The 16,057-nt window shown below is 42.0% G+C and overlaps 1 protein-coding gene across 7 annotated transcripts in view; it reads right to left on the bottom strand.

The window, feature by feature from the left end:
- The window catches only part of VPS13D (vacuolar protein sorting 13 homolog D), a 252,521-nt gene that overhangs the window by 228,169 nt on the left and 8,295 nt on the right, over window positions 1-16,057 (bottom strand). For all 7 annotated transcript variants that reach the window (XM_058552933.1, XM_058552934.1, XM_058552936.1 and 4 more), the window contains exons 3-11: window positions 15,301-15,378; window positions 12,682-12,872; window positions 12,502-12,582; window positions 8,567-8,683; window positions 5,927-6,031; window positions 4,350-4,520; window positions 3,811-3,911; window positions 2,520-2,688; window positions 132-233 (exon numbers count right to left, since the gene is read on the bottom strand). In XM_058552933.1, the coding sequence (XP_058408916.1) occupies window positions 132-233; window positions 2,520-2,688; window positions 3,811-3,911; window positions 4,350-4,520; window positions 5,927-6,031; window positions 8,567-8,683; window positions 12,502-12,582; window positions 12,682-12,872; window positions 15,301-15,378 (1,115 nt within the window). The remainder of the gene's footprint in view (window positions 1-131; window positions 234-2,519; window positions 2,689-3,810; window positions 3,912-4,349; window positions 4,521-5,926; window positions 6,032-8,566; window positions 8,684-12,501; window positions 12,583-12,681; window positions 12,873-15,300; window positions 15,379-16,057) is intronic.

Here is a 16,057-nt window from a genome sequence, read left to right as displayed (position 1 = left end):
ATCAAAAATGAGCAAATATGAGTCCCCAAAGATAGAAACAAGCGGTGATATGGCACTGATTGTTCTCTGTCTCCCGGAGAAGCACAGAGAGTGCTGGGTCTGAACACATCTTCTCACAGAGGATTTCTTACCTCTGCCAGTTCTTCCTGTTTGTGAAATCGTTCATGAACCAGTTCGCGCAAAATCTTCAATTCCTCAAAGCTCTGTTCCTCTTCAATCCGACATATTTCCTCCTGTTGGGGTGAAAACAAAAACAAACAAACAAAACAGGTATTACAGCTCCAGAAAAACTGGCCACCTGCACAAACCACCGTGAGTACCGTGAAGGAACCATCTGGCCCCCAACATTCCCACTGAGGGCCCAGAAACAATGAAGATATAGTTCCTTGAACGCTCTGTTTCTGTTTTAAACAGCTTCTCCATTTAGCCCCAGTAGATTCCACTTGGTCTCCAGGATTAATCTAAGTACAGAGGGAACAAAGCACAGTTGAAAATGGGTAACTATAGTATCTGTGCTGCTGTAATGCCCCACACTCCGCACGGCACCGAGAGTTCACAAAGCACTTTCACACACATCACCTCAGCTGGCCGAAGTTGGTGACTACTTATCACTCTTCCCACTTCGGATAAGGAAACTGAGGACCAAGTTCACACAGAAAGCATGCAGGCCTCTAGTTCCTTTGTTTCATATGGGACATTAGCAAGGAAGTGGTTGTTTTAATTTGTCCCATGCTAGTTAGGAAAGAACAATGGTAGCCAGCTACAAGCTACACCGCAAAAGAAGGTAAAATTAGCTACCCTACACAGTTTCTTACACCCTGACATTAAGAAAAAGGAGATGACCTGTGTTTACTTGCTCACCTCAGTTACAATGTAGGTGTTTCTCTCCCTCCGTGTCTTTGCCTGTGCCTTTAACCAGCCAAAACAAAACGTCTGGCTGATTCCATCCTTTTCATGAGGTTCCTATGTCAATATCCATGCCTGACACCCGTGAAAAAAGCATTAACAAAGGGAGTGGGTCATGTCTCAGGGTGCCAGCAGGAGAGGCAAGAACACCTAGGGAATCAGGCACTGCTGCTGGTTAGCACAGTGGGGTGCTCTCATGGGCTGAATGTGTGCCCCCAAAATTCATATGTTGAAGCCCAAAACCTAATGTGATGGGATTTGAAGGTGAGCCTGTCAGAGGGGAACATGAGGGGTTTAGATGAAGTCAGGAGGGTGGAACCTTCATGATAGGATTAGTGCCCTTATAAGAGGAGGACAGAAAGATCTCTCTCCACCCAGGAAAGGCCCTGCGAGCACACAGCAAGAAGGCAGCTGTCCACAAGCCAGGAAGAGGGGCTTCCCCAAGAACCAAAGCCTCCAGCACCTTTATCGTGGACTTGCCAGCCTCCATGACTGTGAGAAATAAATGTCTGTTGTTTAAGCCACCCAGTGTGTGATATTTCATTAGAGTAGCCTGAGCTGACTAAGACAGGTGCTAAAGGGAAGCTCAGATGGGTTACCTAAAGAAATAATTAATTAAGAGACAGTGCCTGAGCCAAAATATTGGAAACAATCTAAATTGCTATTGTAAAAACTGATGCTCACAAAACTGAAAAAAATCAAAGAGCAAAGCAATCCCCACTCCCTTCCCCTGGGAGACTGAGGTAGATGGACTACAGAAGGGAAGGAGTTTCACGCCAGGACTCCAGCAGGGGTGGTTCTAAGGGTCTCTAGCCCTATAGTTAACTAAAACATGAGCTTGCCTTCACCTACTTCACCTCCACCTAGCCTCTACCTCCAAAAAACTCCAAGGTCAATCCAGTCAATTGGGAGTAGGGAAAGGTAGGCCAAAGACCACAGAGATCAGTTACCGATTTTGGAGGAAGAAAAATGACTAGGATCAGGCTTTGAAGAGACAGAGGTGATTAGAGGAAAAGTCTCTCTGGTCCCTGCACAGCAAGCTGGGGGAGGAGGGGAGTGGGCAGGAAGGTGTGGAGGACCATGGCCACCTTTTCTTCCTCCCACCCTGTGGCCTGGCTCTCCTCACGCAGCAGAAGGTGGAGGATACTTCTGGCCAAGGCGAGGCCACTGCCTTCCAAGAAGTTATCACCCTAGTGAGACCCAATCTATCCTGTGAAACCATGATCCTTAGCAAGGGACTTTACTTCTTCAGATTCCATTTTCTTCAGCCTTTAAGAGACATTCTGGGGCTGGCCCCATGGCGTAGCGGTTAAGTGCGTGTGCTCCGCTGCTGGCGGCCCGGGTTTGGATCCCGGGCGCACACCAATGCACCACTTGTCAGGCCATGCTGTGTCGGTGTCCCATATAAAGTGGAGGAAGATGGGCACAGATGTTAGCTCGGGGCCAGTCTCCCTCAGGAAAAAGAGGAGGATTAGTATGGATGTTAGCTCAGGGCTGATCTTCCTCACAAAAAAAAATTTTTTTAATTTAAAAAAAGAAATGCACACACACAAAAAATAGACATCCTTACCCTGCGAGTGAAGACGAGAAATGCAAGAAAATAGCCCCCTCACCTTGTCGTCTGCAGACAGCAAGCCTCCTTTTAACTTGCTGAAGTATTTGTCAGTGTAAGATACAGCATCTCGGGCGCGGTGTAACAGGAAGTCCCATGTACAACGCTTTCTCTGCTCTCGGATCTCACTCAGGTTAGCGTTCAAAGCAAAATACCACCACTCTCGGCAGCTGAAATGTTTCACAACAATGTAATTCGTTCTTACGATAAAAGCAACTAAAATGCCACCAACCCACGGCAATCCACATAACACCACTCCTCTTCTGAAACATCTTTTCTCTTGTCAGCCATCAGTTTATGCCTCAAACTCATTTTAATATTAGGCTAAACTCAACACGCAGGGAAAATAAATCTACCGGCAAAGAACATTAGATGATAGATCTCCACTTGTATGTCAATAATAACATATTACTCAATGGGTTTGAATCACCAGTAACATCAGTGCCCTCCACTGACAGAAAGTCAGGTGGTGACTGTAGGGTAAATACTATCATAAGATAATTACCAAGGATTTGATACTCAAGATTTTAAATGGAACACTTCAGAAAAGACATGGAAATATACAGGATCTAAAGAAAGTTTTAATATATTGGACTGCTCAAGGTTATCACTGCAACATGAAAAGATTTATTTTTGCTATAGAAGTTATAAACTGTACTATAGAGGCCAGCCCGGCGGCATAGTGACTAGGTTCCCACACTCTGCTTCAGCTGCCCGGGGTTCCCAGGTTCAGATCCCAGGCACAGACCAATGCACCGCTCATCAAGCCATGCTGTGGTGGCATCCCACATGCAAAATAGAGGAAGACTGGCACAGATATTAGCTCAGGGCTGATCTTCCTCAGCAAAACGAGAAAGATTGGCAATGGATGTTAGCTCAGGGCCAATCTTCCTCACCAAAAAATAAAAAATAAAAATAAAGTGTATATATAAATGTCGACCAAACAACTCAGGAGAAAAGACATAGGGAAGAAGGTTCGAGAATACTGTGAAGTATTCACTATGCAATCAGATCCCACCAGAGCAACATCAGCCTGCTTGCTAAATGAGACCAAGAACCTTCTTAATTCCACTATCCTCAATCTAAGAGTAAACTTGCGACGCCAAATACACAGTAAGAACATCAACAATGAAAAACAACAAAAATGGCATTTTAAAGACCAGAAAAATTGATTGCACTTTTATCTCCAACCACGTGTGAAGACAGTGAGGCATATTTCTGATCTATGTACAAAAAAAGAACATGCTGTGAAACGCATTTCATGTACAAACGCTTAATTGACAAGCCCTTACTTCTCAGATATGGCCACCTTCGGTTTCCATTTTCGGAACTTCACCTGCCTCTCCTTTCGTTCCAGCTCCTTGAGGAATTCCATGATTTGCCGGTATTGCAGCTTTTTATCAGAGGTTAGGAGATACTGGGTTAGAATTGATTTGTTTCTTTTACTCAGTTAAGACATATATCTAACAAGAACAATTCATATTAGTCAATCCACCGAACTGAAACCCAGTGCAAACTGAAAGACCAAATTTCAGCATCAAGTGGCATTTTTCTCTGAACACTGACAATTAAGTATTTATATTCACTGTATCTCTTGTACTCTTTGCTTAGAACTTAAAAACATCAAATTAAAACTAACCTGAGATCAACCCCATCTGACTGTACAACAGACAGTGGGCTCTGCACCCGCCACAGCTTTGGTCTTGCGTGCACTTTCTTTCTCACTAGAGTACTTACTGTGAAGGATAGAGACTCTTCTATCATCATGCTTCCTTCACCCCAGTTACTAGTCCAACAGTGAGAGTATAAACGACCGGGAGAAAGAGGGTACCTGAGAAAGTTTCAAGGGAATGGTCTCCAGCTGAATATCACATTCAATACGGGGAGTGTGCCGAGACCTCAGAGGCTCCTTGGAGCAGTTTCTCTTCAAAAGAGCAGACGCGCACACAGGCTCCAAGATGTAATGATGATTGCGACTCTCCATGCTCTTGTCCATGGCCTCCTGAGTGTCACAAGAATGTCATTATAGCAAATGCTTTTAGGATCAAGTTACATGCTGGCATGTTATCTAATCTATGGTATATTACATCAAAATCCAAAAACATGATAAAACTGGGAATCTGAAGCTCTCTGGCATATTTTAAATTTTATGTATATTTTTTAATAGGTAATACATTTGCATGGTTTAAAATTTAAAGGCAAAAAAAGGTGAACTATCTCCTTCCTACTCCCATCCTCCAGCCACTCAATTATCTTCCCAGAGGCAACTAAGAATACCAGTTTCTTATTGTATTCCACCAGAGGCATTCTGTACATATTCAGACAATCCATAATTTTCTGGTTTGTTTAACCATTCTTACACAAATGGTGTATATGTTGTTTGGCCTTGGTTTTCTAGACTTAACACTATATTTTAGAAACTATTACATATTCATCATAAAGGCTTGCCTTTATTTTTTATAGCCGCTTACTGTTCTACCATATGGATGCACAGTATTTATTTAATCAAATCAGTAAAACAAAACCATTCTGTACAATAGCATGCAAGCCAAAGATAATCTTGGGTGGGGGAGAAAAATGAATTCTTTTTCTCTATTTCACTTAAACTACCTATAATTTCTTTACAAAAAGATTAAACCAAGATTTTTTTTTAGCCTCCACTAACAATAACACTTTAAATCTAATGATTTATAATGACTCTAAGTATTTCTTAAAGGCAAGCCACTGAAGGTGAAGTTTCAACATAAACGTAATAAGAAAGCACTTCTTTAAGACTCCAATTTGGTGCTTTGTTCATTTACAATCTAGATGCCTAGTACACAGTTGCTAAGAGAATGGAGAACTACAATGTTAGATGCATACAGTGAGATACTACGCAATAGTCAGAAGCAATGAACTAGAAGTAGAAACAGCAACACTGATCAATCTTAAAAACATAGCTTTAGGGGCCGGCCCCATGGCTTAGCGGTTAAGTGCGCGTGCTCCGCTGCTGGCGGCCTGGGTTCGGATCCCGGGCGCGCACCGACGCACCGCTTCTCCAACCATGCTGAGGCCGCGTCCCACATACAGCAACTAGAAGGATGTGCAGCTATGACATACAACTATCTACTGGGGCTTTGGGGGGGAAAAAAATTAAAAAAACAAAACAAAACATAGCTTTAAGTGCAAAAAAAACCCTCAAAGAAATCTATAATACAATATAAATGTAAAACATGCACTGAACACTATATGTTGTTCAGAGTTACACACATAGCAAGTACCTCAAGCAAACACACTTGAGAGTGGATGCAACGGAGGAGGAGGGGCACGAGGAGGAGGGGCACAGGGAACAAACACCTGCATGGCAGTGATCCTATACCACTTTATTCCAGTGTTGCATTACAATAAAGCCCTCGACCAGAATCATACCTGTAACTCCACCTGAGGCAAATCCCCCAATAAAGTGCAATCAACATCCCAATAGATGCTAAACTCTGCCACATCTAATTGCTTTTTCCGCATTAATTTCTGTACCTGAGGTAAGACAGACAGGGGAGAAAACAAGATGACTCTCTTTATTCACGAATTTATTCATTCATTCAACAAACCATTTGTGAAGAATCATACATCAGGTACTTTGCAAGGTGGTAGGGATACAAAACTGAATTAAAACACGGTTTTGTTCTTACAGAGTTCAAAATTTAGCTAACTGGGGATACAAACACGCAACAATTTTAATTAAGCAGACAGAGCCAAAGAAGAGTATATAAGATGCCGTGAGCAAACAAAAGAGAAAACGTCACTGTAGGTATGAGTATCAAAAGATATATAAGTTTCAGGCAAAGGGCAGGGTAAGAGGGAAGAGGGACACATTTCAAAGAGTAGGGTCCACGATACAAAAGGCCTGATATCTTCAGAGGACAGTGAATACATCTGTGTAACTGTAGCACTGGACTCGCGGAGTGGGGGCAGTATTGGTACACCTGTATGAACACATATTTGGAGTAGGGAGTTAAGTGTTGACAAAAGTAGCTTGGAATGTTACTAGGGTGTACTGGGTTGAATTCCACAGCCTCCCAGAACCTGTGACTAGGACCTTACTTGGAAATAGGGTCTCTGCAGATGTAATCAAATTAAAATGAGGTCATACTGGATTAGGGTGGACTCTAATCTAATAACCAGTGTACTTATAAGAAGAGAAGACAGACATACAGGGGAGAAGGCCATGGGAAGATGGAGGCAGAGATTAGAGTGACGCATCTACAAGCCAGGGAACACCAAGGCAACCACCAGAAGCCAGGAGAGAGGCATGAGACTGTTTCTCCCTCAGAGCCTCCAGATGGAACCAACCCTGCCAACACCTTGCTTTTGGACTCCTGGCCACCAGAATTAAAGAGAATAAATTTCTGTTGTTTTAAGCCATCTAGTTAGTGGTAAGTCGTTAGGGCAGCCCTAGGAAACTAACACCCTAGGAAAGGAAGTTTTGCCTTACTAAGGAGTTTGGACTTCATACTTTCAGGGACATGGAGCCACCAAGGGTTGTGATATAGGCAGGCACCAGGATCAGGTATGTGTTTTAGAAACAGAACCCTGGCAACAGTGCAAAGTAGAGCTTTCCCCTCTGGTGTGCCAGAGAAAATAAGTCATGAGTGTGTCAAGATAACGAGCAAGTTTATAGGATCAAGTTACATTTTAGAAATATTTGGTTACTCTGAGCTAACCGTCTCCAGCCCCAAGGAGCCACATCCATTTGCCCCAGTGTCCTGTACAAATACATTCTTTCTCCTGCGTGCAGTGACATGAAAAAGGCTGGGAAGCATTGGTATAGAGTGCATCCGAAGCCTGGGATAGGAGCAAGGAGGTCACAGAACAGGATATTTTATCAGCCCAGGCAAAAGTTGATGGGATCCTGAACTCAGTCACAGTGAGGATGAGAGGAAGAGCCACAGTGAAGACAGTTTGTGGGAAAAGTTGGCAGAATGTTGTGACCAAATGAATATGGAAGTTGAGGAATAAGAGGTGACAGGACGAGCACAAGGCCTCTGGAGATCAGTGCGGTGGGTAAGAACACACGCTCTGAAGCAGGGATGGCAAATTTTTTCTGTAAAGGGCCAGACAGCCAATATTTAGGCTTTGTGGGCCACAGAGTCTCTACTATAACTCCTCAACGCTGCCATTGTAGCACAAAAGCGGCCTTAACAATGCATAAATAAATGGGCATGGCATTGATCCAATAAATCTTTATTGACAAAAATAGATGGGGCCAGATTTGGCCCACAGACAACAGTTTGCCAAGCCCTGATCTAGAGCTGGTCCACCTGGGTTCAAGACCTGGCTCCCCTACTCACTCCATCTTTCTGCTCCTTAGCATCCTCAGCTGTAATACGAGGATGACAGTGGTGGTGAAAAGCGATAAGAATTCCATGAGGTAAATCACATAAAGCACTAAGAACAGTGCCTGGCAAATAAAAGGGCTCAAAAGATGTTAGTTTTCGTTCGTTTGTTTTAACATTCAGTAACATGACATAGAATAGAGGGAAAAAGTTGGTTTCAGGGGAGCAAAATGGGCAGATAGAACATAATGGGATCATTTTGGTTATTACAAGCCTAAAATACCACAGAGGTGTCTCATCGGTAAAGACCAAGAATATGAAGGTCAGAAGAGAGGTAGAGAAAGGAGTTCAAGATGTGGAAGCCATCAACAAATATTCCCCGGTGGTAGCTGGAACTATGAAACAGAATGAGTTTACCCAGGCAGTGCACATTGTATGAGAGGAAAATCAAAGATGAAATCCTTTCTGTACCTCAGTTTCTTTGTGTATAAAATGAAAGGGACTGTGCCAACATTTAATGGATGAGTGAAATAATGAAAAGTCAGAGGAAATGAACTGTTTCCCTATTTCAGCAAATTAGATTTGCTGCATACAGACAAGAGACATATGTAGCCGCCAAAGACCATGGTGGAAGAGAACGTGATCTCATTTACATAACAAAAATTACCAAAGGCAGAGCCCTCAATTCCCTAAACTAGTGCCTTCTTCCTGGTTTGCAGTCATATTTCATACTCACAGGCTCATTCACAGCATTTTGCACGGACACATTCTTAATGCAGATGCCAAATGCAAAAGGGTGGGAAGGACTGGTAACACCATCTTCAAAGCGCAAATGGACATCTTGTATTTTTAACTGCAAAGGCAAGAAAAAAGAACACATTCAGACAACTGCTGCAGGTGGAATATTATAGGTAGGGGTCAAACTGCCCTTGAGCCATTTAAGTAAACCACAGCCGGCATTTTATACACACTTACATCACACACCTGTCCAATACTCTTTAAGTTCCTAAGCGAGTTACAGTCACAAACCGGACATGAATGACATTTGTGATTAGTGCTGTCTCAAGAAGAGAGTTATAATACTTCCATTAAATCATTTCAGAAGACACCCTAAAGAAACACTAAAAGCGAGGCCAGCCCCGTGGTGTAGCGGTTAAGTGTGCCTGCTCCGCTGCTGGCGGCCCGGGTTTGGATCCCGGGCGTGCACCAACACACCACTTGTCAGGCCATGCTGTGGCAGCGTCCCATATAAAGTGGAGGAGGATGGGCACGGATGCTAGCCCAGGGCCAGTCTTCCTCAGCAAAAAAGAGGATTGGCATCGGATGTTAGCTCAGGGCTGATCTTCCTCACACACAAAAAAATATTTAAAAAAAAAAGAAACACTAAAAGAGAGTAATACCATTGTACCTAGATAACTGTCCCTCTCTCTCTTATGATACCTTAGTCTTGCCTCTGTGTCCCCGCCCCTGGACACAGGAACACCAGCTGGCTATATACACTTTGTACTTCCTTTCTTTATTTCCCCTTGCCCCTGAAGGCAGCCTACAGAAAAGGCACTCTGTTTCAATGAACTAAAAAATACTAACAGAAAGTGAAAAGACAACCCATAGAATGGGAGAAAATATTGGCAAATCATATATCTGATAAGAGAATAGGATCCAGAGTATATAAAGAATGCTTACAACTCAACAATAAAAAAAAATCAATTTTTAAAATGGAAAAGGGATTTGGATAGACATTTCTTCAAAGAAGATATACAAATGGCCAATAAGCATATGAAAAGATGCTCAATAACATTAGCCATTAAGGAAATGCAAATCAAAACCACAATGAGATATCATTTCATACACACTAGTATGGCTATTATCAAAAGATAGACAATAACAAGTGTTGATGAGGATGTGGAGAAATGGAAATGTTCATACATTATTGGTGAAACTAAAATAGTGCAGCCTCTTTGGAAAACACTTTGACAGTTCCTCAAAAAATTAAACATAGAGTTATCATATGACTGAACAATTCCACTTCTAGGTATATACTCAAGAGAACTGAAAACATACATTCACACAAAACCATATACACAAATGTTTATAGCAGCATTATTTATAAAAAAGTGGAAACAATCCAAACATCCATCAACTGATGAATGGGTAAACAAACTGTGGTCGATCCTGAGAACTGCAAAAACTCAGTCTGAATGCTCCATTCAAACCTCTGCACTAAGAGACCAGATCAAATTTTAAGGAAGCTTCTGGCAGCCTAAGGCTGTGTCCCTGGGACATTCCTGTCCCTTTTTAAGTTCCTGTCTGGAAAAGCTCAAGGTTGTTTGTTCTAGCCAACATCTGACAACAGGCCCCGAACTCCCTTTCTTAGAGCACTTACCAAAAAGGGCTTTCAATTGGGAATCCTTTCTCTGTCCCTGTGAGATGTTTATGTATCTCCTACAACTCAAGGACCTGAAAGCCGTAATTCGGCACATGTGTGTGGTGATGGGTTGTAATTAGTATTTGGGTGGTGAACATGATGTAATCTATGCAGAAATAGAAGTATAATGATGTACACCTGAAATTTATACAATGTTATAAACCAACGTTACTGCAATAAACAAAATAAATAAATAAATAAAATAGTAAAAATAAAAATTAAAAAAAAAAAGAAATGTAATCACCAGGAAGGAAGGGCCTGTCTCCAGTCTCTGTGGGAGGACAGAAGCCCAGCAGGCAGACACGGTTGGCCTATTCACATCTACACTGACCAATCCTTTGTCATTTTTCACCTGAGCCCTACCCCCCGCCCACACACACCTTCATTCTCCTTTTAAAAGGCCAGGGTCACCTTTGTGCAAATTAGAATGGAGCTCTGCTCTTACCCTACTGTCAGCAGTTACTGAATAAAATCTGTCTTCACCACTTTAACTAAGGTCCAGCTTTGTTTATCTTTGACAATCCATGCAATGGAATATATTATTCAGCCATAAAAACGAATAAAGTACTGATACATGCCACAACATGGACGAACCCTGAAAGTATTATGCTAAGTGAAAGAAGCCAGAAACAAAAGGCCACGAAGTGTATGATCCCATTGACATGAAATGTCCAGAATAGGCAAATCAATAGAGAAAGTAGATTAGTGGTTGCAGGGGGCAGGAGGAAGAAGGGAATCAGGAGTGACTACTAACTGGGTATTAAGTTTCTTTTTAAAATGATGAAAATGTTCTGGAATTAGACAGTGGTGGTCAATGCACAGCTTTGTAAATATACTAGCCTGTACACTTTATTTTTTTATTTATTTATTTTTTTAATTTTATTTATTTATTTTTCCCCCAAAGCCCCAGTAGATAGTTGTATGTCATAGCTGCACATCCTTCTAGTTGCTGTACGCGGGAAGTGGCCTCCGCATGGCCGGAGAAGCGGTGCATCGGTGTGCGCCCGGGATCCGAACCCGGGCCGCCAGCAGCGGAGTGCGAGCACCTAACCGCTAAGCCACGGAGCCAGCCCAAAACTTTTTTTTTTTTCCTTTTTCTTTTTGTGAGAAGATCAGCCTTGTGCTAACATCTGCCAATCCTCCTCTTTTTTTTGCTAAGGAAGACTGGCCCTGGGCTAACATTGGTGCCCATCTTCCTCCACTTTATATGGGATGCCACCACAGCATGGCTTGCCAAGCAGTGCGTGGGTGCGCGCCCGGGATCCGAACCGGCGAACCCCAGGCCACCACAGCAGAGCGCGCACACTTAACCGCTTGCACCACCAGGCAGGCCCCCTGTACACTTTAAAACTGTGAACTTTCTGGTATGTGAACTAAATCTCAATAAAGCTATTATTAAAAATAAAATTAAAATAATAATGAATTTTTAAAAATCAATGGCAGCTAAAAAAAAATAAATAACTGCCTGAAATAGAATTCAAAAGAGTCACCTCAAATGTACTGATCTTTTTGTTAATGATAACAAAGTTATGAAACTAACAACCTCAGACTGTATTTTTTGGGAAGTGCACACCTACAAAACATTTTTGGCCTGTGTGCTCTTGGCATTGCAAGAAAACCCTGGAGATTATAAGTACAGGCTAACTCGTATGACGTTCATGAAAATTAGTGTGGACCCTGATCTAGCTTTTGAGGACAAAAGAAAATTGTAATTAAAGCAGAAAATGTGGCCAAACAGCCCCAGCCCTATAACTCATCAAACTGCCACCAGACACATCACTGAGAGATTAAACGGCTCAGTGGGCCATTCACAATTCACTACGCAATCAACTAGAAACCACGTATTCAACCTCTCTCATTCTACAGATGAGGAAACTGAGACCACAGAGGTTAAGTGATTTGCCCAAAACAACAGTCACAAAGGCATAGGCGACCTGGCTTCCTAGGACGTGAATTCTTTAGCAAGTGGGATTCCAACATTCAAAAAGAAAGTGGAGTGAAATGTAACTGAAACGAAAACTCCTACTCAACTAGCTGAAGCAAGAAAAACCTGTATCTGCCTAGTGCGGACTTGCTTTTCAGGTTTTCCCCTTGGCGTGGCCTAGAAAAAGGCACACCTGAGCAATCAGCCCTCTCTACATACACCCTGTTATCAGTCAAATCCATGAGAAACAACCAACTAAGAAGTGAAATACATTTCAGCCTGAGAAACCCCTTTCATGTTTATAGAAGTCAACAGCACTTACTTCAATATTCTCCACAATTCTGGTAACTACCGAGGCAGTGACTGAGTACCAGTAGGATTCCCCCTTCTGCTGGCGTTCACTCTACAAAGGAAAGAGCCAGTGTGAGCAGAAGCTAGTGCCGTGCTCGTTTCACAAGTCTCACCACAACCACTCTCCCGGCCACAAGGATTTCTGCCTTGCCTTCCATTTTTCCTCCAGGGCTTGAAGTAGAGCTTTCTTGCGCTCCCTTTCCAACAGCTTCTCCTTTTCATCATTGAAATCCTGTATTTTTTCAGGGGCTCCAATTAAGTGAAGGCTGGAGATGGAGATCACCCAAGGGTCCACATGGGGGCGATAAAAAGGAATCTGAAGGGTTACTTTCCCAATTAAGCCTGGGAAAAGGAAAGTCTTGTTAAATGCCTGTACACATTTTTAATTCTTTCTATTTTCCTGTATTCTTCTAGTTTTCTTTAAGGAGCATTATTACTTTTACCATTTATTTTTTAGTTTAAGAAAACAGACAGCAGGTTCTCATACATGTGAAACAAATGTTAGTAGGCTGAGATCTGTAAGAATAAATTAGAAAGGCCGGCCCAGTGGCTTAGCGATTAAGTGCGCGCACTCCACTACTGGCGGCCCGGGTTCGGATCCCGGGCGCGCACCAACGCACTGCTTCTCTGGCCATGCTGAGGCCGCGTCCCACATACAGCAACTTGAAGTATGTGCAACTATGACATACAACTATCTACTGGGGCTTTGGGGGAAAAAAAAGGAGGAGGATTGGCAATAGATGTTAGCTCAGAGCCGGTCTTCCTCAGCAAAAAGAGGAGGATTAGCACGGATGTTAGCTCAGGGCTGATCTTCCTCACAACAACAACAAAAAAAGAATAAATTAGAAGCCAGAAAAAGTTCAGTGTAACTTTACCATATCACATGCAACATCGCTTCTCTGGAAACTATCTCCTCCCCAAGTGACTACATCTTAAACTTCCTTGCAGTGTCTTTCTTCCCATGGCACCTGCACAAGCCCATGGGCACAAAACTCATTTCTTGTTCATTATTAATTGGCTGGTTGATAAGTACTTATTGGGAGTTATCATACTTACAATACGTCCAATCTCGAACACAGCAACTGAAACATAGGTAATGTTGCAGTGGCACTCTATCGAGAAAGAATTCTGATTCTTCACAAGAACCTGAACTGATGGGAAAGCTAAATGGCCTAGTAGAATTGTGGTATTTATTTCCCAAATTCTACCATTTCTAGCCAAGCCTCCTAGACCACAAGCCTTCTTTAAATTCAATTAATAAGAAGCAAGTCACCACTAAGGAATAATGCATAAGAACAACTGAACTGTCCTAATGGATCTCTCAAAGATCCACACAGCCCAACTAATATTCTACCTCTGAAAGCAGCACATGTGATCAAAGTGTGACTATTACCCTCGAAGATCTAGACTCAAGGGGAACAGATCTGCTATATTTAAGAGAACAGAATATCATTAACACCCAGTGATCGACTGTGTAATCCAGTAACAAATTAAGAAATTTTACAACAAATAATGAAAAAACATTTTAATTTATATTTTATCTAGAAAAATGAAATTGTTTTTTATATTTAGTAACATTTATATTATAACTGAAATGGTAGAATTTTAACAATAATTCGTGTGCAGTTGCAATTCTAACCTAAATTAATTGAGGGAAAGATGCATAATATTTGATAGTTATATGAAAACAAAATATAACTTCTATCAACGTTTCATTTAATTTTTGCATAACAAGGGTCATTTTTGCAGAAATATTAGAAAACTTCATCAATTTTCCCAAAGAGCCTCTCTTAATCCTCTGATATTCAACTAATAACTCCTAGAAGTACCACCATGTCATCGTTCTTGGGAGTTTCTTTCAGGCTCTAATTTGTCAGCGCCTTTGCTTGTCACTCTGGCAGTTCACCCATCACTTGAATTGACTTCAAGAAAACCTGAATCTTTTGCAAGATTTCTATTCTGTTTCACCTAGCAATTGATGTGCATTGTACTTGCATTTTAGTGTATTACAAGTACCCCAAATAAGGGAGACTGACATCAATAGGCTATTGTTGAATGATGAGGGGTGTCTGCATAGGGACTAATTTTATAAGTGGTCATTTAATAAACGATATTTTTATTCCGTGACAATTCTTGTTTCCTTACAAAACCTAGTAACTGCAGAACTCCTATAATCAATGCAAACATCTACTGAGTGTGCCAGGCATTGTTCTGAGTAATTTTAATGTATTAGCTCATGTATTCCTCTCAACAACCCTATGAGGTGGGTACCATTACTATCATCCCACCTTAAAGAGGAGGAAGCACACACAGAGGTTAGGGAACTTCCCCAAGGTCACACAGCCAGAAAATGGCAGATGTGGAATATAAACCCAAGCACTCTGTTCCAGCGCCCACCTTTCATTCAATAGAGTAAACTGTCTCTCAGTATTATTTATAATGCATTCTCTGAAAATAGGAACTCCCTGTATCTAGAACAGAACTTCTCACACTTCAGTAAACATAAGAATCACATGGGATGCTTATTAAAAATGTGGGTTCAATGACACTCCCTTGGAAATTCTGATTCAGTAGGTCTGGGGGTCACCTGATCTCCCCAACACCCCAAGGTCATCCTGATAGAAAAGGCCACACTTTAAGACTGATCTAAACTCGACACTTCCTATCCTGCCTCTTCCTGGTCAAACAGAGCCAAACTCAAGTGCTCTCAGTTTTCATGTCAAACAATACAGGATTTAAAACTGCCCCCCTCTCCTTTAGTTTCACATACCAGCTTTGACTTCAAATGGTAATTCCAATTCTTTCAAGGCATCTTTCTTTAATGGCAAGTTTTCTAATTCAACAGCACCTAAAAAATAAAAACAACATTATGAAATGTTCATCCAACAAACGCAGTAGGTGCCTCCTGAGTGCAAATCACTGAAAGTTACAGGGAAAGTTTTACATCTAGACTCGCGCTGTAAAAAGCCGGGTAGTGCTATGACCGGCCTCCGTGCTTTACCTGTACTAATTCCTGACCATCACACTCTGACACGTAAGTAACAGCTGAAGCTTACCAGCAGATGATGGGTTTAGGCAGGGATCTAACTTTTTCTGTAATGAGCCAGATAGTAAATATTTCAAGCCTTATGGTGCCTGTTGTATATTCTCTTTTTGGTTTTTTTTTTTTTACAAGCCTTTAAAAATGTAAAAGCCATTCTCAGCTCCCAGGCAGAATTTGGCCAGCTGGCCGGTTTGCAGACCTCTAGTTTAGGCTAATGTTCACCAGAGGATCATTAACACCTGAATCACCTGGGATGAAATGCAGGCTCCTGAGCCCCCTGCCCAAACATCTCTGGGATTGAAACACAGAAATCTGCAATTTTTAACAAGCTCCCCCTACCCACCCACTCCCCAAAAATGGGTGTATTGCACGCAACATCTCAGAGCCCATGAGAGTTAAATAAAGTTGGTCATCAAAAGGAATTATACTCTCTCTTCTGGAAAGACCAACTCCGCATGTTCTCCTCTGCACCTCCACTTGCAGG

This window comes from Diceros bicornis, chromosome 13 (genome assembly GCF_020826845.1).
Source record: "Diceros bicornis minor isolate mBicDic1 chromosome 13, mDicBic1.mat.cur, whole genome shotgun sequence".
NCBI lineage: Eukaryota > Metazoa > Chordata > Mammalia > Perissodactyla > Rhinocerotidae > Diceros > Diceros bicornis.
Note: the sequence above shows the minus strand (reverse complement) of the source record. Positions and strands in the feature narration are given on the sequence as shown.